General features: G+C 39.2%; 1 protein-coding gene across 6 annotated transcripts in view; it reads left to right on the plus strand.

Annotated features, from left to right (window-relative positions):
- GOLGA4 (golgin A4) overlaps nt 1-21,400 on the plus strand; it is a 127,946-nt gene extending 106,546 nt beyond the window's left edge. For 4 of the 6 annotated variants that reach the window (XM_077773996.1, XM_077773999.1, XM_077774001.1 and 1 more), the window contains 4 exons: nt 6,686-6,789; nt 11,604-11,690; nt 17,993-18,055; nt 20,710-21,400. In XM_077773996.1, coding sequence (XP_077630122.1) covers nt 6,686-6,789; nt 11,604-11,690; nt 17,993-18,022 — 221 coding nt within the window. In that variant the 3' untranslated portion in view covers nt 18,023-18,055; nt 20,710-21,400. The remainder of the gene's footprint in view (nt 1-6,685; nt 6,790-11,603; nt 11,691-17,992; nt 18,056-20,709) is intronic. The other 2 variants (XM_077774002.1, XM_077773997.1) reach the window with 1 other exon arrangement.
- The last annotated feature ends 5,584 nt before the right edge of the window (nt 21,401-26,984 follow it).

A 26,984-nucleotide genomic window follows, 5' to 3' on the forward strand; every position in this document is an offset into this window, starting at 1 on the left:
GGTGGCTCAGTAAGTTAAGTGCCCAACTTTGGCTCAGATCATGATCTCACAGTTCGTGAGTTCGAGCCCCACTTTGGGCTCTGTGCTGACAGCTGAGAGCCTGGAGCTGCTTCAGATTCTGTGTCTCCCTCCCTCTCTGCCCCTGCTCTGCTTGCCCTCTCTGTCTGTCTGTCTCTCTCTTGAAAATAAATAAACATTTAAAAAAATTGTTTAAACAATAACCATAGTACTAATATCACAGCAAAAAATTTCACAATTCCTTAGTGTGTTTAGATAACTAGTCACAGTCAAACTCATCTGTAGTTTCACAAATGTTTTCTTGTGGTGATGGTGGTCAGCAGTTGATTTATTTGAATCAGTAGCCAACTAGTACCCATACCTTGCATTTAATTGAGAAATCACTTAAGTCTCTTTTAAAATTCTAGACAGATTCCTTGTCTCTCTCTCCCTCTCTCTCCCTTTCTCTACTCTCTCTCCCTCTCTCTTTCTCCCTCTCTCTTTCTCTCTTCTTTTCCTGTTTATTTGTTGAAGAGACCAAGTTACTTGCGCTTAAGTTTCACACATTCTGAACTCTGGGTATTCCACTCCCAAGTAGTTAGAATCAGGGGCTTTGTCAGATGTAGATTGTGTTACTGGCAGTGGTGCCTCCTCAGAGGGGCTGGCTGTGCTGTATGTTGCCTCCCATCGAAAGACACACGTTATCTTTACAACTTCCGCACAGTTCCAGGTGCCGTCAGTCTGATTCCTCACCTTTCACCTCAGAGTTCAGCACCCAATGGTGACTGTTTGCAAAGATTTGTGGTTTCCCCAGTCACTGTGTTATGGTGATAGTTCAGATTCTACCATTTCTTGTACAGATAATAACTGGAATTCTTCTGTAAATGGAAATGTGCCCCCGTTATCTATATGGTTACCTTAAAGTATAGCTCCTACACGCAAAGCAGGGTAAACTCTGTTTACCAGATTTAGTTATTTCCATAACTTTAAGGGTCTATTTTTGGCACCTGTAGTCTGTTCCATTGATGAATTTGTCTTTGCCTGCTCTAACACCTCACTCGATTAATTATGATGATTTTATAACGTATCTTGCTGTTTAGTTGGGGAAGCCCTCCTACTTTCTGTTTTTCAAGAATGTCTTAGCTATTTTTAACTCTTTGTCTATTTAAGTTTTAGTATCAGATTGTAAAGTCATATTCATAACCTACACCCAAACCTAGGAAGAATTTGATTAGGATTGCATAGGATTTACAGAAAAATTGGGAGAATTGGCACCTATATGGGACTGAGTGTTCAACCCATAGTCATCATCTTTCCACATGTACTTAGGTCTTCTGTAATTCCAGTCTATGTTTGCTGTTCTGAGGAGTGCTCTAGTACCTCTTCTTACGTTTATTCTTAGGTGTGATTGTAAAGGTAAAATTTGTTTCTCGTTTTTATTTTTCAGTTAAATAAATGCATTTTCAGAAGGCATTCTTCTGCATTTTTGAAGGATATCTGAGCATGTCTGCTTTTAACTAAAATTATCTGTAATATGCTTAGTTGATTAAGGTTGTGTTACATGTAGTTAAATGGATTTTCTGGTTGTACATTTTGGAATTGGGCCCAGGTAAAGGATTGTGTTACAAAAGCTGAGTAGTACTCCGATGAAGTCACTTGGAGAGAGTCACGAGGAGCAATGGGTAGATGATTTGGCAATCATCTTTATTTGAATGATAACTGATTTCCACTCTCATTGCATAAAACCCAATGTAAAAATTATAAAAAGAGGTCGAAGTTTCTTTTACATGCCACTGTTAGAAGACAGACAAAGGTACATGCATTGGAAAACAGTATTAATTACTTGTCCAGTAAAATAGGTATGTATAAGTGATCTACATGTTTATAATAATAACATCAATTATTTTCTGAAAAGTGTACAACATTGTAAACTCTTACATTGTATGTCAGTCTAGAGGAATGAAACACTTAAGTATGATGTATAGATAAATGATTTTTGAAGAGGAAATAGTGCATTATCATTATTTAGTTTTAGACACTCTTTTATGCTAAGTGTGGTTTGAGTGAATTGGGTCTTTAAGAGTGTACACTTTTTAAAAGTGAAATATTCCAAACATACAAATACACGAAGTATAAATATCAAGTATGAAGACAGTTAACACCTGTGAATTCACCATCTAGAACACTGCCCATGCTCCTCGTACTGCTCTTTAATCTCCTCTCTATTCTCTCCTGAGGGTAACCACTGTTAACACATATACGTACTGCTCCCTAAAACAGTGTTTTAATTTAATGTTTAGGCTGTATAGAAATGATATCGTATTGTATGTATTCTGCATATTCTTGCCTTTATTTCACACAGCACTATGATTTTGTGTTTCATTCTAATGTGTGTGAAGCTATAGTTTAACCTTTTTTTTTTTTAATTTAAGTTTACATTATTTAACACACCGTTATTAACACACCGTAGTATTAGTTTTGGGAGTAGAATTTAGTGATTCATCACTTACATGCCCATCACCCATCTAGCTCATTCCCCACCCACTTCCCTCCAGCAACTCTGTTTTTTCTCTGTATTTAAGAGTCTCTTATGGTTTGCCTCTGTTTTTATATTATTTTCCTTCCCTTCTCCTATGTTCATCTGTTGTGTTTTTAAAATTACATGAGTGAAATCATCTGATATTTGTATTTCACTTAGCATAATACATTCTAGTTCCATACATGTTGTTGCAAATGGCAAGATTTCATTCCTTTTCATTGCTAAGCAGTATTCCATTGTATATCTGTACACATCTTTATCCATTCATCCGTCGATGGACATTTGGGCTCTTTCCATACTTTGGCTATTGTCGCTAGTGCTGCTGTAAACATTGGGGTGCAAGTGCCCCTTCAAATCAGCATTTTTGTATTATTTGGATAAATAACTAGTAGTGTAATTGCTGGGTTATAGGGTAGTTCTATTTTTAATTTTTTGAGGAAACTTCACACTGTTTTCCAGGATGGCTGCACCAGTTCGCATCCTTGGCAACATCTGTTGTTTCCTGAGTTGTTAATTTAATGTGTGTGAAGCTATAGTTTAGCCATTTTGAATGCTGACTTGAATAATATATTGTATCTTTTTACCATACTTTATTTAGTCTTCTGTCAGTGGACCTTTGAATTGTCTTAATTCTGCTTTTATAAAGAGTGTAACTGTGAACATTGACTTCTGGTGTACATGTGAAGCATTTCTCTAGGATGTACTGGTAGGAATTAAGTTATTGTGTCATAGAACATGCTTATCCTTCCACTATATGAAGTTCTTCAAAGTAATGCCAAGTTGTTTAGAGCGCTTGTATCAGCACTCCACACATGCACAGGCATCTGCATTGTTCTGTGTTCTCACCAGTGCTTGGAATTATCTGACCTTCGGGACTTTGCCAATCTCCTATGCGTAAATAGTACTTCAGGAGGTTTCATTTGTTTTTTTTTCCTTTTTACTGAAGAAATGGTGATTAAAATTCTAAGACAAAAGAAATATAAAGTTACAATAAAAGGCTGCTTTCAACTTTGGAAGTTAGAGGCTCACTTATTGCTCATAGCTCTCATAATGGAAGCGTCATTATCCTGTGGCACAGTGTGATCTCCTATTATTTATTCAGTTTTTTAAAAAATTTGGAGTTATCAAGATATAAAATTACATAATAATATTCAGTGTGATTTCATATACCTAAACTATATTATTATTTATTTTCTTTTTTCCTTAAACAGTTTATTGTCAAGTTGGTTTCCATATAACACCCAGTGCTCATCCCAACAAGTGCCCTCCTCCATGCCCATCACGCCCCTTCCCCTGCCCCCCACCCCNCTCCTACTGGGTTTGGGGTGCTCTTGTTGCTCTCCTAGTTCCTTTAGGTGCACTGTTAGATTTTCTACTTGCGCTTTTTCTAATTTCTTGAAGTTGGCCTGGAGTGCAATGTGCTTTCCTTTTAGGACTGCCTTTGCGGCATCCCATAGAGTTTGGATTGTTGTATTCTCATTTTCATTTGTTTCCATATGTTTTTAAATTTCTTTTCTAATTGCCTGATATGCCCATTCGTCTTTAGTAGTATGTTCTTTAACCTCCATGTTTCTTCTTCCTGTGATTGATTTCGAGTTTCATAGCATTATGATCTGAAAGTGTGCATGGTATGATCTCAATTCTTTTATGTTTATTGAGGGGTGCTTTATGTCCCAGTATGTGATCTATCTTGGAGAATTCTGCCATGCCTACTTGAGAAGAAAGTGAATTCAATGGCCTCAGGATGTAGAGTTCTAAATATATCTGTCTAATCCATCTGGTCCAATGTGTCATTCAAGTCTTTTGTTACTTTAGTGTTTTGTTTTGTTTTTTTTTTTGTCTAGTTGATCTGTCCATTGCTGTAAGTGGAGTATTAAAGTCCCCTGCTATTAGCACATTCTTGTCCATAAGATTGTTTCTGTTTGTGATTGATTGTTTTATATATTGAGGTGCTTCCATATTCGGTCCATAGACATTTATAATTGTTAGATCTTCCTGATAGGTAGACCCTGTAATTATTATATTATGCCCTTTGTCTTCCCTTGTTACTGTCTTTACTTTAAAGTCCAATTTGTCTGATATAAGTATAGTTACTCCAGCTTTCTTTTGACTTTCAGTAGCATGACAGATATTTCTGCATCCCCTTACTTTCAATCTGAAGGTGTCCTCAGGTCTAAAATGAGTTTCTTGTAGACAGCAAATAGATGGATTTTGTTTTTCTATCCATTCTGCTACCCTGTGTCTTTTGATTGAAGCTTTTAGTCCATTTACATTTAGTGTTATTATTGAACAATATGGGTTTAGAGTCATGGTGTTCTCTATGGGATTCATGCTTGTGGTGGTGTCTCTGGTATCTTGTGTTCCTTGCAACATTTCCCTCCNGGGCCCTAGCTGCTTTCAGAATTCTCTCTTTGTCCTCATATTTTACGAGTTTCACTATGATATGTTGTGCAGAAGATCGATTCAAGTTACGTCTGAGGGGAGTTCTCTGTGCCTCTTGGATTTCAGTGTCTGGTTCCTTTCCCAGATTGGGGAAGTTCTCTGCTATAATTTGTTCAAGGACTCCTTCAGCACCTTTCCCTGTCTTTTCCTCTTCTCGAGTTCCTATAATATGGGTATTATTCCATTTGATTGTATCGCTGAGCTCTCGAACTCTCTTTTTGTGTTCTTGGATCAGTTTATCTCTTTTTCTATAGTTGTGTCTTCTAAATCACTTATTCTCCTTTCTGCCTCTTCAATCCGTGCATTGGACACCTCCATTTTATTTTGCATCTCATTTATAGCATTTTTAAATTCATCAGAACTATTTTTAAGCTCCATAGTCCTTGTAACAATAGTTTCTCTGATGTCTTCCATGCCTTTTTCAAGCCCAGCAATTAATTTTATGACTATTGTTTTAAATTCTTGTTCAGTTATGTTGCTTATATATGCTTTGAGCAGCTCTCTAGCTGTCATTTCTTCCTGAAATTTCTTTGCAGGAGAGTTCTTCTGTTTCGTCATTTTGGTTAGCTTTCTATCTCTTGTTAATTTTAAAAGCTTGTTATGCAGTCGCCCTTGCGGGTGCTGCTGTAGTAAAGAGGACTCTTTGACTGTCCAGGTCCTGTCTGTTCAGGAAGTGTTCTTTGAATAGTGTCTCTTGGTTTCTCTTGTTGAGACTTTGGCTATTTTATTTCCCTTCTCTTATTGGTATTTGGAACTCTCCACCATGTGTACTTTGGCTTGTTTCTTGAGGTAGCCTTGCACCCTCTGCCGCTGGGGATGCCGCCTGCTCTCCAGTACCTGTCTCTGGGCTTCGCCTGCAGAACTGCGAGGAGGCAAAGCCGGCTTCTTCAGTCTCACTGCAACGCGCAGCTGACAGTACGCGTGCCAGCTTCAATAGACCAGGGCGGGGATGGCCACTAGCGGATGGACAGTGGGGCCAGAGTTGACACCGCACACCCACCGGCGTGCGCTGGGGTCCCCGGGTTTGCCAGGCTTGCTGGCGTTGTGGTCACACAGCCAGTTCCCAGTACTTTGCCAATTATTGTTTATTTTCAGACTGAAATGGGGCTTGATTTACAGATGAACTATAACTTTTTGTGACAGGCTTTAAGAGGTCGAATCAAAATATTTGAAAACCACTATAATGGCATCCGTATTTCATGTGTTTTCGAGTTAATCTATCCTGTGTTTCAAAAGAGCTTTGAAAATTTGATTTAAGTGCTTTTAGGTTTGGAATACTAGAAAAATTAGAATACTATACTGAGATAATAAGTTCTGAGTGAAATAAAAATTGTCAGTTTCACTCATTGTGGAATATCTGAAGCCAATCGGCAGAATATTGAGAGGTAAGAAATACCAGTTTTAAGGAATCTTTGTATTTCCTAAGTCTAGTCTTTTAAAATTGCCATGCCAAAAGGAGAAGGAAGAGGAGGAAAAGTAAAAGATTGGAGAAATAAAATTGCTATAATAATTCTAACTTTCTCTTCCAAGGGAAATATACCATTGGAATGCTTTATGTATGTATGTATAATACTATACAGTACAATATAATTAATATAAGAGTTGTACGTTGGTTTGTCTGGTATCTAAATAATAAGTAGTTGATCTGGATTTTCTTTACAGTTTGATCTGTTTTTGTTTTATTTTGTTTTGTTTTTTATCTGACAGGTGGCAATTTGTACCATACTGATGTCTCACTCTTTGGAGAACCAACCGAGTTTGAGTATTTGCGGAAAGTGCTTTTTGAGTATATGATGGGTCGTGAGACTAAGGTACAAATAATTTCTGGTGATTTGGAATGTGGCTTATTTAAAAGGAAAAGTGCCCACTTCTAATTCTTTAATACACATGTTGATGCCATATTTTACTGTTAGCAGACCACACATGCTACTATGCGGTAGATAATTGTGTTATAGTTCTTAGTTTACAAAAATGATTTGGCAGATCTTATATTTGTTACAGTTATAAAATATTAATTTAAAAGTTCTGTCAGATGATGCTAACTACTAAAAATAGAAACGGCATTGACTTAATATTTTGTAAAATGTGGCTTTTTTTTTTTTTTTTTTACTTTAAATCTTAGGGTAGATTTCATTTTCATGGAAGCTTCAGGATCATGTGGAAGTATTGGAAACAGTCATAATTAAGAATGACTACTTAGGGGCATTTGGTTACGATGAGAAAATCATTCCTATACAAGTGGAATACCAGTCATTAAAATTACGACGCATTAAAATATAGGGGCGCCTGGATGGCTCAGTCAGTTGAGCATCCGACTTTGGCTCCGGTCATGATCTCACAGTTCGTGGGTTCGAGCCCCATGTCGGGCTCTGTGCTGACAGTAGGCACATAGCCTGGAGCCTGCTTCAGATTCTGTGTCTCTTTTTCTCTCTGCCCCTTCCCCATTCATGCTCTGTCTCTCAAAAATAAATAAATGTAAAAACTAAAATTTAAAAAATAATAAAATTACCACATCATATAAGTAATAATAATGCTTGGCTAAACTAGTTTTCTGGAATGCTGAATTTATTTTAAGGTTCTTAAGTGTACAGTCTGTCTTTTTCTTGTTTGTATCCCCTGCAGTATTTTTAAAAGAGCCTTATGTTGGACTTTTGGTAAATATATCTTGAGTTTAATTCAACCATGTATTTAGAGAAATTCATGAGGCTTACCTCAAACAGATTTTTCATTTAAAGCAATTTCTCTTCTGACATTGCTTCAACTTTTTACCCTCATAAACTTTTATGTTGTCCATATACGTTGGCGGAGAATGGGATCGTGAGTTTTCCATTTTTAGAAGCAATCGATGTTTTAATATGGGTCTCTGGGGGGTTACTAAGTCAAGGAGTGCTAAGCCAGTTTGGGGATTAATTTGGCAGGTAGATTAAAAGCCTAAAAAGTAAGGACATAAAAAATCTCATAAAAGAATATTATGAACTTATGTATTGTAGATTCTGCTACACACTAGGAGTTATAGGAATATAAGTCATTTTAATCCATAATACCTATAGAAATCTCATTGCATTGTATCAAATAGTCTCAAATTAAAGTAATAACTAGTGTGACCCTGAACAAGTAACACAGAGGGTATATTAATTCTCAGTGATTCAGTATTTTTCCCCCTTAAAGGACTCTTTTAAAATTAAAGAACAGCTAAAACTAATTTTCTCATCTTTTGAAAAATAAAGCTAATGAAATATAGCTTCCTTCTATTAAAGCTTTATTGGAGACCAGCCTGTATTTGAGGTGGGGTAGATAATGTAATGTCACCTTGTTATCGCAGGGGAGGGAGAAGGGTATACCTTTTAAAAAAAAAAAAAAAAGCCTCTCAGAAGTTTGTCTATATTGGTTCATTTGTGAATATCAAGCTGTGATCCCAGTGCTGCCAAATAAATCACTTACCCGCCTGAAAGCGTGCCTTTTGGAGGCTGTGAACTGTGAAGGCTGAGAGCCCTACAGAGTCTGAGTCCTCCTAAGGAAAGACCCAGCACAAACATGAGATGTGCCTCGTGCAAGCTTGTACTCTCAGGGTCGTGCGGTTAGTTTGAGGCTGTGCCTTAGGAAACAGCTGGAAGGGGTGTCCTCAGGCACAGGCAGCCCTGTCTCCTACCTGCTGGGGAGCCCATGCTGAGGAGCACTCTCTCTGGTCTCTTGTCTGCAGCATTCGGTGCATCTGGTTACTACAAATGATTAGTCTGTCATCGTGCCATCACAGTTTACAGGTAAATACAGAAAATCGGTAGCAGATATTCAGCTTAGTTTATGGCATATTTATTGAGCACTACATGTGGCCTTCTGTTTACCACCATGATGAATAAAAAGATGAGATTTGACACTATCCCTAATTTTAAGGAGTTTACTGTATAGTAAGAAAGTGGAGCTGTTCGCAGTTAAGTATAACACGATGCAGAATGTAGTCGGGGCTGTTAAGAGAGGCACAGAGTTCTGTTGACCTGTGAGAAGGTCACGGGCACATCTTGGAGAAGCAGGTGTATCTGCTGCGCTTTGAAGTGGGATGGGGGTATTGGAGGTGTGGTTTGATTTTAATAGATGAGCTCAGATGGGAAGGAAACCTAGACAGAAGGCCCAAGGCAGAAAATTGAGTGGGTTTTGGAACAGGTAGTCTGGTGCACCTGGAACACTGGACCCGTGTGCTGGACGTGACTCCTTTCAGGGCTGCAGAGTGTGAAGGGCTGGAATGTTTTCTAGGTTTTACCTGTAGCTGTTGGGGGATGGCTAGCCCTTGAGCTGAGGTTGAAAAGATCAGAGCTGGTTTTAGACACAGCCTTCACTGCTTTCCTTAATTTGTACACAGTAACAAAGAATTTGAAATGGAGACCAGGTTGTGGCTTTAGAATGAGCCAGCGTGGATTGTGGCCTTTGCGCTCTGACCCTCATCTGCAGTTGTTACCTGTCCAGTAGGATATGTGTGTCATCCCACCTACGTTCCTTCATCTGCTTTTGCCAGAGTTTCTTATTTGATGAGGCAGATGACTTATTTAAGAAGTAGAACACCCATTCTTACAGTATGGGGCTTCTCTCGTCCTTCACCTTCCTTTTCTCGGGTTTTGGTCCCCCTGCTGTTATGGACGCTAAAATTCAGCCTGTTCTCCCTTCCAGTAGAAAGCGTTTCTCATTCTAACCTTTTAGTAAAGCCTCTCCTTAAAGAAAACTTGGCAGGAGACACAGCCTCTAAACCAGGTGGCTCATTTGAACTTTTCCTTACTTCCCAGGGCCTGAGAATGTTGTACATAGAGTAGACAGTCTGACAGGCAGACAGCCTGGGCTTCCCCATTTAAGTGTTTTCTGTCAAGCCAGGGAAGAGCTTTAAGTCTTTACTGGGTAATCTGATGTAAATTCAGGATCACTGGTGAATTTAGAGGTGGCTTTCTCATGAACATTGTTTAGAAATGTGAAGAGACAACTAGCCACAGTTCTGGGGTTTTTTGCCAGACATGCTTACATGTGCATGCGTGTGCTTCATAGTGAATATAAATGGGCTCGTGGGTACTTTGAACCTTACAAGCTATTGAAATTAGAGAAATATTCCCTATAATCATGAGTCCCTAAATTTTAGGTATTTGTTACTTCCTAAAAACAGTCTTCATAGACAGTATGCCAAAAACCATTTAAAATTGCATCAGAGTGTTAATAAAAAGAACACTGCAATACTTAACCACTTCTTATTTCTCTTGCCATTTAATGCCACATATATGCTTAGTTTCTAGATTTCGGTTTAAATGTGGAAGATTCTCTTCTGTCTGGGCAATACAGTTTAAAGGATGAGGGTTTTTGTAAAATGCCTTTGGAATTCTCCAAGAATTTAAATGTTTTTGTTTTTGTTTTTGTTTTGACCCTCAGAATGGCAGAGGCAGAGGTAAAAGGAAGGGAGGGTGCCGAAATCTTGCTGTATATGGGTCTGTGATTGAAGTGCAGTATTAGTTGATCTGTTAGTTGAAATAAATATTAGAAGTATGTAAAGTGCCTGGCCTCGGCTTAGCACATAATAAAAATTTTTAAATTATTAGTTTCTTTCCCTTCTGGAGATAATTCTACCTTTTTTCTAATGATGTGAATAATGTAAAATTTTTTTATTGTTATGTCATCTTTTCCTTAGTGACCTTCTGTAGTCCCCAGCCCCATCCCCTACACACACAAACACACACACACACACACACACACACACACACACACACACACAGAGCCTGTGTAACCATGAACAAAGAACATTAGAGTGAGTTCCCTCGGTGTCCCTGCCACCCATCCTTTGTGGGCACCCTCGGGGAGGGCACTGGCACCTGAATTTGTATGTAAGTGCTGAACTTGTTATCCTACCTATTTCTTGAGTGTATCTTATTTCATAAGGTATCTTCTTTCCTCTCTGTCTCCCTCAAAACATCTCATCTTGATACAAAATAGGGAATTTCAACCTTTGAGGAGAATTTTCCACGAGCTTTTGGGTGACAGTCTGACTTACGGTATATTCATTTAGATCTGCACAATTTATGATCTTGTTTTGCAAGCCACCATGTGTAATGTTTTGATTCATCATGTTTTCTACCAAACAAAACATTTTGTGTTTATTTAAAACGTAATTTGTATTCCTATTAGGCTGATGTGCTGCATGTCGTAAAAAGTACCTACTAAGCATGTTCATGTTCATGCAGTAGCCCATGTTTATGAGATATATGATGTGATTTAGTTAAAGCTGAACTTCTGATTATCTTATGCTTGGCAATACATTACTTTCTAGATAGATTTCTACAAATAAAAAGCCTTATAAAATGAATGAGTAATAAAGTTTCATCTTAATAAGATAAAGGGCCAAGAGCAGTAGAACTTTATATAGCTTCATGCTATTGTAATTGCATCTTCTTGAAATAATACCAACCCAGGCATTGTGAAGAGTCCTTTTAAATTGAAATTCTAGTGTTGGCTGTGATTTCCTTGACTAATATCTTCACATCATACTTCTTTGGTCGTGGCTTCCATTGAGAACACTAAAGAATCCACCAGCAGAACATGTCAGAATGGGTGAGACGTCATCTGCTTCACTGTCTGTGATCGTCTCTTGTTTTTCTTGTAGACCATGGCGAAGGTTATAACCACTGTCCTGAAGTTCCCTGATGAGCAGACTCAGAAGATTTTGGAAAGAGAAGATGCCCGGCTAATGGTAAGCTTTAAAAGTGGGCTCCGGATAGAAGATGGCTTTATCTCATCTCTTTACAGTCTGCTTCATTTACAGAGATTGTGAGTTGCTAAAAGACATTTTAAATGTTTCCTTTTTATTGTACCATAGCCTAAAACACGAGAGTGAATTTACATTGATAAAGTTTAACCGAGGGCAAATATGAATTGGTATCCTCAAGGAAAGAACAGCCTTTTTCAATAGCATTTATGAGGTTGACACCCATATCTGCTATCTGGGATTTCCAGAACCTAGGCTATTTACGGAAAAGACAGAAAAGGCATTTATCCTGGTATATCCAGTAATAATTTTTAATCAGATCACACCAGGATGTGAGATGTTCTGTGTTACATTTCCTTATCCTCCATGGTTGTTTTCAAGTACAGTAATTCTGAGTGAAAGGATGTACGTGTTTTTGAGCTTTTGACATACCCGGCAAGGGAGAAATAAATGTAGGTAATCGAATTATTAGAAACCTTTGTACGAAGTCAGCTGTGATTGAAGGAAATAAACACGCACTTCATAGATTATGCACAATCCCCACGCTTGACTTCCTGTTGCCCTGGGCCAGTAATGCAGTAAGAAGAGATCCATTCAGAGCAGAGTGGGAGATCTGTGAACTGTGAGCCCTTGCTCCAGCTTTCTCTTCCTCCTTCCTGCTCTTGTCTTGCTGGCAGCCTGCGGCACCGTCCACGTCCTGCTGCTTTATGATCTCAGCACTGCTGTTCTCTTCTCTCTCCTTACTGAAGCCAGCAGAGATCTTCTCCCTAGGGATGGGTTAGCCTGTGTCTGACTGTCCCAGTAAGGAGGACTGAATCATTACCTCCCGAAGCGTCCTATCTTAGCTCAGCAGACTGTGCTCTTAACAAAAGTTCTTGCTTATCTTGAGCCCCGATCTTCCTTCCTTGTAGTGGCTACCAATTTGTTCTGGTTCTTACCTCTGGAACTCAGCCAAAACAATATGTCAGTGGCCTGAATGGAAGGCTTTTCTTCTCCAGGCCAGATACCTGGAGTTGCATCCCAGAGAGCCTCCTAGCTGGCTCAGTGGGTAGAGCATGTGACCCTTAATCTCAGGGTCATGAGTTCAAGCCCTACGTTGGGCGTGGAGCCTACTTAAAATTTTAGAAAGTTGCATCCCTACTGACTGAGCCAGCCAGGTGTGACTTCTCTCTTCTGAAGCCCTTACCCTGGGCCCAGTCCTGAAGGGATCCCCGTGTCTCAGGCACATCTGCACCTACTCTTCCTTGCTTTCTCAGAGGTCATCACAGCACCCCTGACCTTTGTCTTAGTACTTTATTGCATGTTGTGTCACATACCGAGTGTATGTTTTCTGAGCCAGTTGCAGTTATTTTGATTAACATTAAGACTTTTTCGGAAAACATTCCTCCCTGGTATCTAGTGGCCTGAAAAACATTGTTATACCTCTGTAATTATTTCTGGTTATACATTTTTTTAATGTTTATTTATTTATGTTGAGAAGTGGGGGAGGGGCAGCAAGAGAAGGAGAGAGAATCCCAAGCAGGCTCTACACTGTCAGTGCAGAATCTACACAGGGCTTGATCTCATGTACTGTTAGATCATGACCTAAGCCAAAACCAAAAGTTGGATACTTAATCAGCTGAACCACTCAGGTGCCCCTCTGGTTATACATATTTCTTATAAGAAGCATGTCACTATAATGTATGCCCTTCATCAATAGAATGTTGTTTTAAATTCCAGCAAACAGTTCTAAAATGTAGTTGCTCAGAGAAGTTTTTCTCTTCACTGAAGTTGCCTTTGTGAAAATAAAACTCTTATAATGAGTCTGTCATTATGGCCTGTTTAAGAAAATATTTTTAAATGATCTAATGTACCTTTGTTCATTCTCCCATGGCCTCTTTACGGTCTTGATGTTGGGGTTTGGCAAACTCTCCTCTAATTGTTGGGCTACAATTTATCAGGATTCGCTTTACAGTTTAGATTCGTCCTATATCATGGCTATGGCAGATATGGTGGAAAACACCCCCCTTCACCCCGTACACACATGCAGTCTTAGATTGGTTTGCCTTGAAGGAAACTATACACGTAAATAGTGAACCTTGTTAAAAAAAAAAAAAAACCTTTTAAAGCAGATGGAAAATTTTTTTTTAGTTTCACTAAAAAGAAATCTGAAAAAAAATTACACTCTTCATTCCTGAATAAAGTGGTATTCATTCTGGATAGGGATGAAATGGTGACCGTTCCTTCCTGAAATAATCCTTCCTTGTCCCAGAGGCTGACTTGCCCAGGAAGAAAGTATCACTCTTTCCACCACTACTTTAAGCAGAGTCTTATTTATCATTATCTTCTGCTTAATGAATGAGATCTGTCAGCAATCACCTACTCTTCTGCTTGGTGTGACCTTTAGAGGAAATTTGAAGACCTGGAAGATGATGGTTATTGACCTTGTGGCCTTTAATTTTAGTGGGGAGGAGGTAGCACCCATTCATCATGCGTGAATACAAGATACATCTAAGATGTGTCTAAGTAATGTGATTCAAATAATAAGAGTAGATGGTTAGGAAATATCAAATAACTTATAATGAGCATTGAGTGAGGCCCATCAATGGCTTATAAATCAATTTAAGTCACTCTTCGTTGGTTTTAGATTCTTGGTACTTGATGGTGATTCATGATTGTTTTTATATTTGATGGAAAATTAAGATTGTTGTTGATTGAGAAAGTTGAACCAAGAGACACATTTGCCTTTAAGATTGCTATCATTCACAAAATGAGCAATAAGAATCATTGTCTTTGAACAGGTCTCTTGAAATTACAGCGTATTTCTTACCCCTGTCCAATGTCCATAGCTGATTAGGAAAACCACTGCAAAAAAAGTGACTTCTCCTTTTCTAATAGAAAGTTAATTATGGTAGCCAATACAAAGATATTTATATCTTTTCAATGTAAATGTATAAAATATCTTTCCAATTGAAAGATATATGAATGTATAGAAAACAAACCCTTTCAGCAGTTTATTCAGTGAACACTTAAAAACTAGTCACATTAGCTTCAAATGTATGTTCCATGTGGATCTTTTCTGTAATTTGTTCTAAATGTGGAGCTATATTGTATTTAAAATCAGCAACCTTGAATGCTTTGTTATTTTTAGCTATGGAGGCTGAAAAGCTGGTAAAAGTAAACCAAAACAAATCCAAACACATTTCAGAGCTGTCTCACCATCCATTAATGTTTGGGATGCTTGAGAGAGAGTGGGAGCTTAGAGCTGACGGCGTACAGCCACATGAGTGCTTGCGGTACGAAGTGGGTATTGTAGGAGGAGACAGTCTAAAACCTTTGGTTCGTGACTTTGATGATTTTGGCACTGATCAAGGGTTTCTGCGACTGTTGGTAAGGTCTTTCTCAGTGCAGCCCCTTTTTATTTTACTTCCCTCCCCTCAGTGAGTTTTACAGTCTGTATTTGAAAACCCTCATTGTAGATCACAGCACTTATTCCTCAATAAGTGATTTCAGAGTTTAACCTAATTTCAAGATTACATTTCTTAGATGAGAAGCTGTTATCTGTCAAGTAAGATTCAGCTGTAGAGACAGTTAGGTTCTGGTTTATTTGAAGGCTGCAATGTATAGAGAAGGAATCCTGTTTCCTTCGTTGACAAATCTCAGAGCCTCTGTTTCTTCACAAAATGAGCATCATCTTGTCAGTGTTGTTGGGAGGCCAGAGGACTGTGCCTGCCCCGGGGTTCTGAGATGGGGTGGAGGGGACAGTCCCGTAGCTACCAGAGAGGCACGTGTGTGTAGGGTTAGTCTTTCCTAGGGAAGGAGGCGTAGGACGGTGAGTTAGGGTTAACGTGCGAGAGCAGTCATTAAAGACGCCAGTGGGACAGGCAGGGCATTTCACAGGAATGATGTCAGTGCAGAAATCGTCCCCACCTGAGCGAGCGGCACTGCGGTGATGAGTGTGGATCTCAGCAGCCTGACCCTGGTAGACTTGGGGCAGGCCCTTTCCTTGGGTCTGGCCCCTGCTCGTAAAATGAGCACAGTGGACTGGTCTCTTCCTAAGGCTTCTTTCCTTCTAAAGTTCTCAATTATTTGTAGGTTTTAAAGCTTTAGATTTGTTTCAAGTTGGAAAAAATTGCCTTCTATACAACAGGCAGAAGTTCAAAAGAAAACACACATACCAAATGCACACTCTCTCATCTTTGTGAGAACAGCCTTTTCCCTTCTCTCGGCTTTTAGCTTCTTGTGCCGATATTTCACACATATTTCATTTTGTGATGGTTTAGGCTGTTTCAAAGAGCAGGGCAGACTGGGTATTGGAGTAACAGGGCAGGGGCAAGAGTGAGTACCAAAGGCCTGGACTTGTCTGCTTTGTGCTGGAGAAACCACCCTAGACGCCGCCAGGGTTTGTTAGAGGGGAGTGTTATTAGTTAGGGGGGTTTTATTAAGAAGGTTTATTTCAATCAGGTGCTAAATCATCTCTTGACATTGAGAGGTTCTTTTGTTATATAGACATCTCTGCTAAAAATTCTTTCTAGAAATGCATTTTCCTTTTCAGAGTGCTAGCAAACCAATGTGTTCACCTAGACGGCTATTTTCCTGATGGTGTCGTTGAAAGAAAAATTTTCTCTTCTGATGGAGGAGTTTTGGCTTATTTTCATTCTGCACCCACTCTATAGTGATTTTTAAAAGCTAGTTTTCTGTTACCTTTGCTTTTTACTTTTCTTTGCATTGATCCCTTGTGATGTGTCAAGTTCTGATCCATCCTTGCCCTTGACCAGTCTTGTATTTCATGTTGTCCCTTTGGTTGGAATTTTAAAAATCTTTTCTGAGTTAATTCATCCGAGCTTTTCAACACTGTTAGATAGAATGGTTTTCCATCCCAGAAGAGGCTTACCTTCACACTAGCTTAGTGGGTACCCGGAAGGTGGATCAGGAAACAGGTGCAGGAAGAACTGCTGCGAAGTGAAAAGAAAAACTGTCCAGATAAAGTACACATTTGTTGTCTCAAAAGTAGTTTGACTCTTGATTTTGTTAGAATCACGTAATGTGTGATCATTCCAAAAAAAACAAAACAAAACATTGCAAATGATTCAGAATCATATGACACAGAGAGGGAGACCTTCGTGTTTTCAGCCTTCCAACACTTCCCACCATGCCACGATCGTCTTCGTTAGGAGTTGGTGAATATCCCCAGGGTTTCTAAGCTTTATAAATATATATTTATAGTTATGTTTTTAATCAGTTATTTTATAAAAAATGGCAGAATGCAACAGCTTTCTTTTTTTCACTTAACATTTTTACTTTATTTTATTTTATTCATTACAAATTGATATACTTTATTCTTTTTAATGGCCAATTGTATGATCACATAGATGTCCTACAATTTAGTTCACAAGTTTCCTGTCACGGACACTTAGGTTGTTTGCAGTTGTTCAGTACATACAAGCACGACACAGGTGATGCATTTTGCATACTTCTGCAAGTTTCTCAAGACGATATTGACCTTTTTGTGTTGTGTGTGCTGCAAATATTATTTTCTAGTTTGTCTTTTGATTTCGCTGCTTCTTACTAACTGCACCATTAAATAAGATAAATAAAATGATGCTTCTGAGGTTGGTCATACTAAAAATAGACTCGATTTTGTAAATAATCCCCCCTCTTTTGTTTTACTGATGCTGTTTTAACAAACCAGAAAGCTAATTAATAATCTTAGATTATGGCCATTTTAGATAGGACAAAGAATTAATTTAAGAAGGTGGATACAGTAAAAACTGTGTTTGAGATTGGGTCCCTTTGAATGGAAATTTCACTTTGGGTTATCATTCCTGAAACCATTCCAGCAAATTATTCAGTGATAAACTGACATATATTAGGAACAATAATTCAACATATAGACATACTGTATTCACATTCATCACCATTTCCCCCCAAATTTTTGATGGTAAATTGAAATTATATAAATCAGATTTTATGTGTATTTTAATGGAATTATGAAAGAAATAGTTTTATAATGCCAATAATCATACCCAGTTAATCTGTTATATATTTATCTTTAAGTATGTTCTTTACATTTTTAAATTAAAGTTGCAAATGAAATCTCAGCTACAAATTATTATATTTTCTTAGGATGGGTGGGAGTTATTACAAATTCCTTATACTTTGCCTAGGTTCCCTTGATTTGGGAGAGATTTGAGAAAAATTTAAGTACATTCTGTTTAATCCTTTGAAGTTCATATACACATATAATCTCTATGTTATATTAAGTCTTAAAGCTAACCCAATAAGCTTTTTTTCTTCCTGGCTTATAGTATACTTCACCTCGCAGTGGTATCTTCTGAGTAAACCATCAGTCTGTGCTTAGTTAGCATGTGGTGAGTGAAGAAAAATGTCTTGTGTCTTTTGTGCAAAAATCAAATGTATTGCATGCTACTAACCATTTTGCTGCAATTCTTTTGCTCTTTTGTTTAATGAATACATGATTATGCTATGTGTTAATATAGATATTTTCTGTTAATTTTGTTTTATAGATTAATAATCACCAGCACCAGAAGAGTTCTATAATTTTAGGAAATTTTACTTCTTTAAATAGTAATTGAAAGTTTAAAATTGCTCTTTGAAATTGTATTAATTCGAAAAAATTATACATTTTATAAACTTTTTTGTTTTTATTTCCCAAGAATAGTCTTGGAAATTAATAAAGATTGTGAGAGAGAAATGAAAAATCACTTTCTAAATGGAAGTGAAGTGATACATTTCATGAAACCAGATTTTAAAACACTGGGGTTTTTTTTGTTTTTGTTTTTTAATTTTTCATTTATTTTTGACAGAGAGACAGAGACAGAGTGCAAGTAGGGGAGGGGCAGAGAGAGGGAAACACAGAATCTGAAACAGGCTCCAGTCTCTGAGCTGCCAGCACAGAGCCGGACGCAGGGTTCGAACTCACAAACTATGAGACCATGACCTGAGTCGAAGTTGGATGCTTAACTGACTGAGCCACCCAGGTGCCCCAGATTTTAAAAACATTCTAAGGCCCACTTATCAAGGCTAGTCTGAAATCTTGAAGACTAGTAAAGTTGATTTAAAATAAGTAAAACGTTATTGCTTCCGGGGATCATACCATATAACAAGATAACGATTTGTCCCCAGGAGACCCTTGGGCAGCTTGCTTCAACTTCATGTGCTGTTTGTACTTAACATATTGTTACAGTGAAGTGAAGGCATCTAAATTGTTTGGACACAGCCATAGATCTTCACCATTTAAATACCCCTGCCACGGCCTCTGTGTATTAGTCATGCTGTTACCTTGACTTGGCACCCCCTAAAATTTAGAGGACATCTTTGCCTCAGACTCTGCTGGAATTTTTACAAATCACAAATAAGCTGGATTGTGATTAATAGAGCTTAATTATAATTGAAATAAAGATTCTCTGTGATTGTTAATTCAGCTAGTATTCAACTATTGGTATTAAGGTTTAAAATGCCAATACACAGCTTTTCTTTTTCAACCTTTTCACTTTAAAAATCATTTATGCCTACCTTTGAGTCTCGTTTTGATTTTACTATATATCAATTAACGTGCCTTAGTGGTTATCTGGAACTATCTTTAGCCCTGTAAATCCCTTAACTTTTCCCTTTTTTTAATATTGTAAACACTGCATCATGCTTGTCTTTGTATTATTGCATTTCAACACTGTCTTTTGTCACCGGGACTGTAGACCATGTAGCATTTCTGTTGATTGATCAATTGACTATCTCCTCAACTTTTATTTTGAAAAATTTCAAACATAAGATTTATAAAACTAGTGCAGCAAACATCTGTATACCCTTCACCAGTTGTTAACCTTTTGCAGAATGTTCTCACTCACTCTCTCACTCTTGCTCTCTCTCTCTCTCCATACATACCCTCCCCACTTGTGCTTGCACACATTTGACAAGTTACTTGCAAAGAAAACTAAATACTTTAGCAAATATCTTAAAGAAAGGGACTTTTTCCTACAAACTCAACAATACAATTATCACTCTCAGGAAATTTAACATAATACTGTTCTCTAGTATATAGTTAATATTCATATTTTTCCAGGTTTTCAAATAATGTCTTTCATAATTTTTTAAATTCCATGATCCACTCAGAGATCGCACATCACATGTCATTGTCATGTTCTTCTAGTCTCTTTTAAACTAGAAATGTACTCCCAGCTTTTTTTTTTTTTTTGGTCTTACATGACATTGATGTTGTGCAGCATTATTGAATCGTGCGTGAATTTCTATTCCCACAACAGCACAAGCTGAGTTTCAGAATACTAACTGACACAGGAATCTAAATATGACAGAAGGTCTTTCTCTCATCTCTAGGTTTCTAGGACCGCCATGATCTTGGGCAGGTTTGATACATGATACACTGTGGGGAGCACATCACAAGTGTCAGTGGAGTATATTTTTCATTTACAAATGGAGAAGACTTTAAAACTTTCTCTTTCCGCTAAATATCTATAAAAAGTTTATTAATCTTATTTGGTAATTTATTTTTGTGGCATTTTAACTTAACCAGACTACTGGCTTTAGTATTTTACTCAGAGAAACCTTATTAGGAATCACTCATTACCGTTGTTTCTCTCCACATTTTTAGTTTTTAAAATTGAGTTTTTCATTTCCAATCCTTTGCTGCCATGCATGTCATCCTGGGAGAACGGCAGTATGTAGAGACAGCAGCACATCAGAGACGAGGGAAGGCCCGGGACATCCTCTTTGAATCTTAGCGGCGGGGTCCTTGTGAGGTTCTGCTGAGTCCGCGCACCTCCTCCTGGCTGCTCACGTACAGCTTGGTGGAAGGTGGCCGTTCCAAATTTCACTGAAACATCCTGTTCCCAGGATCACAGACTATAGGTCAGATCATTCCGAGAACGTTAATTTTTAGGAGACTTTTTTTCTTTTAGGATTTAATATTTAGAATATTTCTACTTCATTCCCTAGACCATAGAATATAATTTCATTTTAACTTTATCCTTTTTCCTTTCTTCTTTTCCAGTCCTGGCTCCGATCATCGTCCTAAAGAAACAGGGTGGTGATTTGGGGCAAGCCTGGAGGGCTGTCCGCGTTTGCCTCCTTGAGAAGCGAGCTGCTATTCGGGGCCCCTTATGGAGCCAAAGACCAAGAAAAATCTGACATTGGCCCACAGATAATATTGCAGACTGCCTTTCAAATCGATTATATCAGTGGAGAAATGGTGATAGTTTATTCTTTTGTCTTCAGTTTTTTTTGTTGGGAAGAGTTTTATGTTGTTTAAAGAGATATTTTGAATAACTCAACCTGACTTACGGGCTCATTTAATGTTCCTTTCTTCCATTCTTTTTGTCCCTCTTTTTAAAGAACTGCTTGCCTTTCCTATTTATTTTTAGGGTGATTTTTTTTAAAGACTTGTGCAATACATTTTGAGGTGAAACTTAGTGGATTTTTTCTGATAAATTAAAGCATTTAATTGAGTATTTTATCCAGATTGATTTGTTGAATATTTGCTAAAGACTAGTTCTTTAAGCTATAGATCTGATAAATCCAAACAGCGGTACCTCATTGTTTACTTAGCTTTTGTACTTATATTTTTCAGAGGAAAAAATACTACTGTAAATTGTAAATACTCAGTACTTATTGTATGCAGATCTGTGACTGTTGGCAATGTCATCTTGGAAAAAGAAATCAATAAAGTTTATTTACTGTATAAAGCCTGCTTATTGTGCTTTGTCCTAAGTTGAAATCTGTTTCAAAATAGTTAGGAAACGGTATTCTATCTGGGTGAATATCATGAGGAACTGTTTGTCAACATAGCTAAATGCTAACCATTTGGAAGGATTTTTTTATGTTCAAAATTAGCATGACCAAGTTAGAAGTATGGAAACAAAGAAACTTGTTTGAGGAGATGCCTCCTCTCTCTGGAGTAGACCATACTCTGATTCTTTTTACACTTAATGAGAGAGCATCTTCTCGACGGCAAGAGTTGGGAACTGTTCGGAGGGTTTTATACACCCTTTGTGTTCTGGCTGACCCTGTATTTGGTATCCAGATGTCCCCAACCTCTGCCTCGGGGCAGAATCTCGGTGTCCGGACAGTGTGCACCTTAGCACTGCTGGAGTATCTTATATTGTGACAGAGTGGGAGCTTGGGGAGGCAGTGGTTACATGACTGAGGGGGGTCTTCCTGTATAACCCACAGCTGACTCCTTTGAGGACACCCGTTCCAGCAAGGGAAGAGGGTCTTCTTACCACCACCACCACCCATTTTTTTAAAATCAGGATTTACTTAAGGGGCAAAATTTTGTGCCACCAAAAGGGTTTCTGACAATAGACATGACTTCTTACCTTTTTTATATGTCTTTTCCTAAGGTAGAAATTGTGGATTCTTAGTAAAATTTATATACAACTTCCTACTAACTCCTTTATGGAGATAAGTATATCAGAAAGTATGTAGGGGGTCAACACACCGTTTCTAGAAAGAAAGGGTCAAATAGTATTTTCTGCTGAACAGGCCATCCAGTCTCTGCCACAACCACCCCCTCTGTCACTGGCATACAAATACAGTCGTACAAAATACATAATACGTAAGCAGAGCTGGGTCCCAGTAAAGCTTCAGTTATAAAAGCAGGTGGCAGACTGCATGTAGCTTGCAGGCTGTGGTTTGCCAACCCCGGAGAAAGTGAACAAGCTGGATTTTCAGCCTGGAGTTGGCAGAGGAGTGATAATCCGTTAATACTATGAGTTGCTCACTTTTCCCCAGTCCAGGCATTCAGCCTCTCTTTCAGAAAAAGGTACAGCAAATTCAGTTCACCTTAAGAATGAAGGTGACGTTGAGGGATCCTGCAAGATGGCGGAGAAGTAGGGAGCACCATACATTTCGCCTGCACCCATCTCTCAGAGAAGGCCTGAAGTCGTAGGACACTGAGCCACAGGAGTTTGGGAAGAGAAAGAGACAGAGCACACTGGGAGGGAAACCTCATAAGTGCGTGAGTGCGAACTGGGGAAGATAAAAGCAGGACGGGACCCAGAGATACAGAGAGGGGAGGGAACCCGGCTTGCGTGCAGCTGCAGTGAGTGATAAACCGGCGAGCGGTGGTGAGCTGCCGCGAGTCCAGGGGGAGGAAAGAGAAGCTAATAGAATCATCCCTGGAGGGAGAAGACAAGGTGGCGGAGAAGTAGGGAGCTCCGTTCTTTGAACTCGCCCCCATCTCTCACACGAAGAAGGCCTGAAGCCATAGGAACCCTTACAGAATCCAGGAGTTTGGGAGGAAAAGGAGACAGAGTCCGCTGAGAAAAGCTAGCGTGAGTGCAAACTGGGGAAGATAAAATCGGGCCGGGACCAGAGACACAGAGGGACAGGGGCGATCCCCCTCTGTGGGGAGTCCTAGAGGGGAAAGAGAGTGGCCGAAACTGCTCAAGACACTGTCCCTGTCGCTGGAGAAGAGAAAAACCTCTGCTCAGGACACAGAGGGACCCGGTTTCCTGCTGTCCAGCTGACCCTGGGCGGGACGCATGCATCCCAGGCGACCCCTGGGGAAACTGCTCCCGCTGGCCAGCTCGACCTGGAGGGGATGCGCGGCGGCCGCGCCTTTGTGCTTCTGGCTCGGCTGGATCCCTAGGGGTGAGGCGAAAAGCTTAAAATTGGGAGATTTGCCCGCGAGTTTGCATTTCGGGCGACGGGACACAGAGGGACCTGGTTTCCTGCTCTCCAGCTCACCCTAGGCGGGACGCACTCATCCCAGGCGACTCCCTGATGAAACTGCTCCTCGCTCGCCAACCCGACCTGGAGGAGACGGGAGCAGCGGCTTCAGGCTCAATCCCCAGGGGGAAGGCCAGAGGCTTGGGACTGCCCTGAGGGGCGCCTGCGAGTTTATGTCTCCGGCAATTTCAGTGGGGCACGCAGACTGGGATCTGGAAATAAGGCCTGGCCTGGGATATAGAGCACGGCCTACCTTGGCTGTGCCCCCCGCACAAGGAGTTTACACACCCAAAAAAGTGAGTTGCAGCCCTTGATTCAAGAAGGGACTGGGGCACCGCGACTCTTCTCCCCACAACCATCAAGGCAGGACTCCTGCGGATCGCACTAGATCAAACCACGCCCATCCCTGCTAGAGAGCTGCCCTCTTCCTTTTTTTAAAATTTTGATTTTNCCAGAATTATCCCAGTCATAGTTGAGTGAATATTACAATTGACGAAATAACAGGATGTTCTTAGTAAAAAATAGGATAACATATGTTAAGTCGTAAATAGTTAGGCCAGGAGTCATTCCATTTGGTTCTTAAGAGAATGAATGTTTTTGAACTGGTTTGTTTGCGGAAATCTATTTGATGCTGAATGTGTGAACACCACGGGGGCCCTAAATGTGTCAGCCTTTTGCTTTTGGGTTATGTGTTAGCTACTCTTATCTATCCTCATCCCAGCTGCCAGTAGGGGAGGGTGTTTGTGGGATGTAGGCCTTGGGGAAGGGACTGCCATCCATCACCAGTTAGAAGAAGGTGTAAGTGTTAACTTAAGTTCTGCCCCCATTTGTTCCTTAAGTCTATATTAGGCTCTTTGTCTTGGGCCAGGCTCAGTTGTCTTTGATCTGCAAGGCCCATAGGAAGAGGATTTTTACAATCACCCACAGAGCTTTTATCTAAAAATCTCTTTTGTAAAGGCAGGAATATGCTTTTCCTTATGAGGTACCTGTGTTCGGAATATGGGTCTGATATGGAATATTGTGGAGCCTGGTCAATACCAGCAGCCTCATTTCCAACATGAGCCAGTAGTAGCAGAAAGAGATACCAGTTTTCGTTTCTCACAGCAGGAGCTGTGCAAACACTGCCATTTCCTTGCTGTGACTGCCATGCAGAGAGGCCAGTGCGGCTCCCAGCAATTCTCTGGATGTAAATTCTGCACCTACCTACCTTTTCATCTCTTTCTCTCTGGAGTAATCAGACTATATAGTTTCTCTGGATATCATCATCATCATTTCTTTCGCCTCTTCTCCAACCATATTCCACTCTTTCGCTCTTTGAAAAAAGCTTCTTATTCCTTCTGCCTGCTCATTTCATATCCAATTTCGCTACATGCCTGCCCTGTCATTTCTCTCTGTCTCTGTGCTCTTCCACCAGCTCTGCAAACACCCGGCTATTTATTTGTAGCTGGGAAATCTGGTTACATGCTTTAACTGTTCTGTGTCTATTGGGTTTCTTGTTTTTTCCTTTTCTTCTTTTTTATGTATTTTTATTTCTTATTATTCGCCTTTCCTCCCTCTTTTCTCTTTTCTTTTTCGTTTTCCCTTTCGGTTTGCGTGTTTGTTAGATTTGTCTGTGTGTTTGTGTGCCTTTGTTCCTGTGTGTTTGTCTGTCTGTTTTCTTTTCCAGGGCTACCTCAAGAAACAAGCCAAAGTACACATGGTGGAGAGTCCCAAATACCACTATGAGTAGGAAAATAAAATAACCAAAGTCTCAACAAGAGAGACCAAGAGATACTATTCAAAGAACACTTTCTGAATGGGTAGGCCCTGGAAAGTCAAAGAGCCTTCATTGGTACAGCAGTGCTCACAGGTGCAGAGTGCATAACAAGCTTTTTAAACTAACAANAATATAAAAGAATTGATATCATACCATGCACTCTTTCAGATCACAATGCGATGAAACTCAAAATCAATCACAGGAAGAAGTCTGGAAAACCCTCAAAAACATGGAGGCTAAAGAACACCCTACAAAAGAACTAATGGGCAATCAGGCAATTAGAGAAAAAATTTAAAAAATATATGGAAACTAATGAAAATGAGAATACAACAATCCAAACTCCATGGGATGCGGCAAAGGCAATCCTAAGAGAAAAGTATATTGCACTTCAAGCCTATTTCAAGAAGTCAGAAAAAGCGCAAGTGCAAAATCTAACAGCAAACCTAAAGCAACTAGAGGCAGAGCAGCAAGAGGACCCCAAACCCAGTAGAAGAAGAGAAATAATAAAAATCAGGCAAAAATAAACAGTAAAGAAACCAAAGAATCAGTTGAAGTGATCAATGAAACCAAGAGTTGTTTTTTGAAAAAATAAACAAAATTGACAAACCTCTAGCCAGGCTTCTCAAAAAGAAAAGAAAGAGCACCCAAATAGACAAAATCATGAATGAAAACGGACTGATTACAACCAACCCCTCAGAAATACGAGCAATTATCAGGGAATACTATGAAAAACTATATGCCAACAAACTAGACAACTTAGAAGAAACAGACAGATTCCTAAACACACACTCACTACCAAAATTCACACGGGAAGAAATAGAAAACCTGAACAGACCCATAACAAGTGAGGAAATTGAATCAGTTATCAAAAATCTCCCAACAAATAAGAGCCCTGGGCCAGACGGTTTCCCTGGTGAATTCTACCAGACATTTAAAACAGAATTAATACCCATTCCTCTCAAGCTACTCCAAAAACCAGAAATCGAAGGAAAACTCCCAGACTCATCTTATGAAGCCAACATCACTCTGATTCCCAAGCCATACAGAGATCCAGCAAAAAAAGAGAACTACAGGCCAATATCCTTGATGAATACAGATACAAAAATCCTCAACAAGTTACTTGCAAATCGAATCCAACGGCACATAAAAAGAATTATACAACAAGATCAAGTGGGATTCATTCCTGGGTTACAGGGCTGGTTCAATATTCGCAAATCAACCAATGCGATACATCATATCAACAAAAGAAAAGATAAAAACCATATGATCCTGTTGATAGATGCNCAAAACGGGAGGCATCACCATCCCAGACTTTAACCTCTACTACAAAGCTGTCATCATCAAGACAGTATGGTATTGGCACAAAAATAGACACATAGACCAATGGAATAGAATAGAGAACTCAGATTTGGGCCCAAAAGTGTACAGCCAACTCATCTTTAACAAAGCAGGAAAGAGTTTCCAATGGAAAAAGACAGCCTCTTTAACAGATGGTGCTGGGAGAACTGGACAGCAACATACAGAAGAATGAAACTAGATCATTTTCTCACCCCATACACAAAAATAAACTCAAAATGGATAAAGGACCTGATTGTGAGACAGGAAACCNCAATAAACTATAAAAAAATAAAATAAAAAATTTTTTAAAAAGCAAAAAAAATTACACATGAAATTAAAAAGAAAGAATGAAGGTGACATTTTCTAAACGACCTGTTCCAGCAGAAAGGACAGAGCCTTTCATTGTGCTCAGTGTCAGGGTGTCAGACCTGTCTGGGACCTTTTCTTAAAGACCCTTCCCTGTAAGCGTGTCCCTCACTGATGCCTGAGAAATGACAGTTTTT

Source organism: Crocuta crocuta, unplaced genomic scaffold (assembly GCF_008692635.1).
Source record: "Crocuta crocuta isolate KB4526 unplaced genomic scaffold, BGI_CrCroc_1.0 scaffold541, whole genome shotgun sequence".
Lineage (NCBI taxonomy): Eukaryota > Metazoa > Chordata > Mammalia > Carnivora > Hyaenidae > Crocuta > Crocuta crocuta.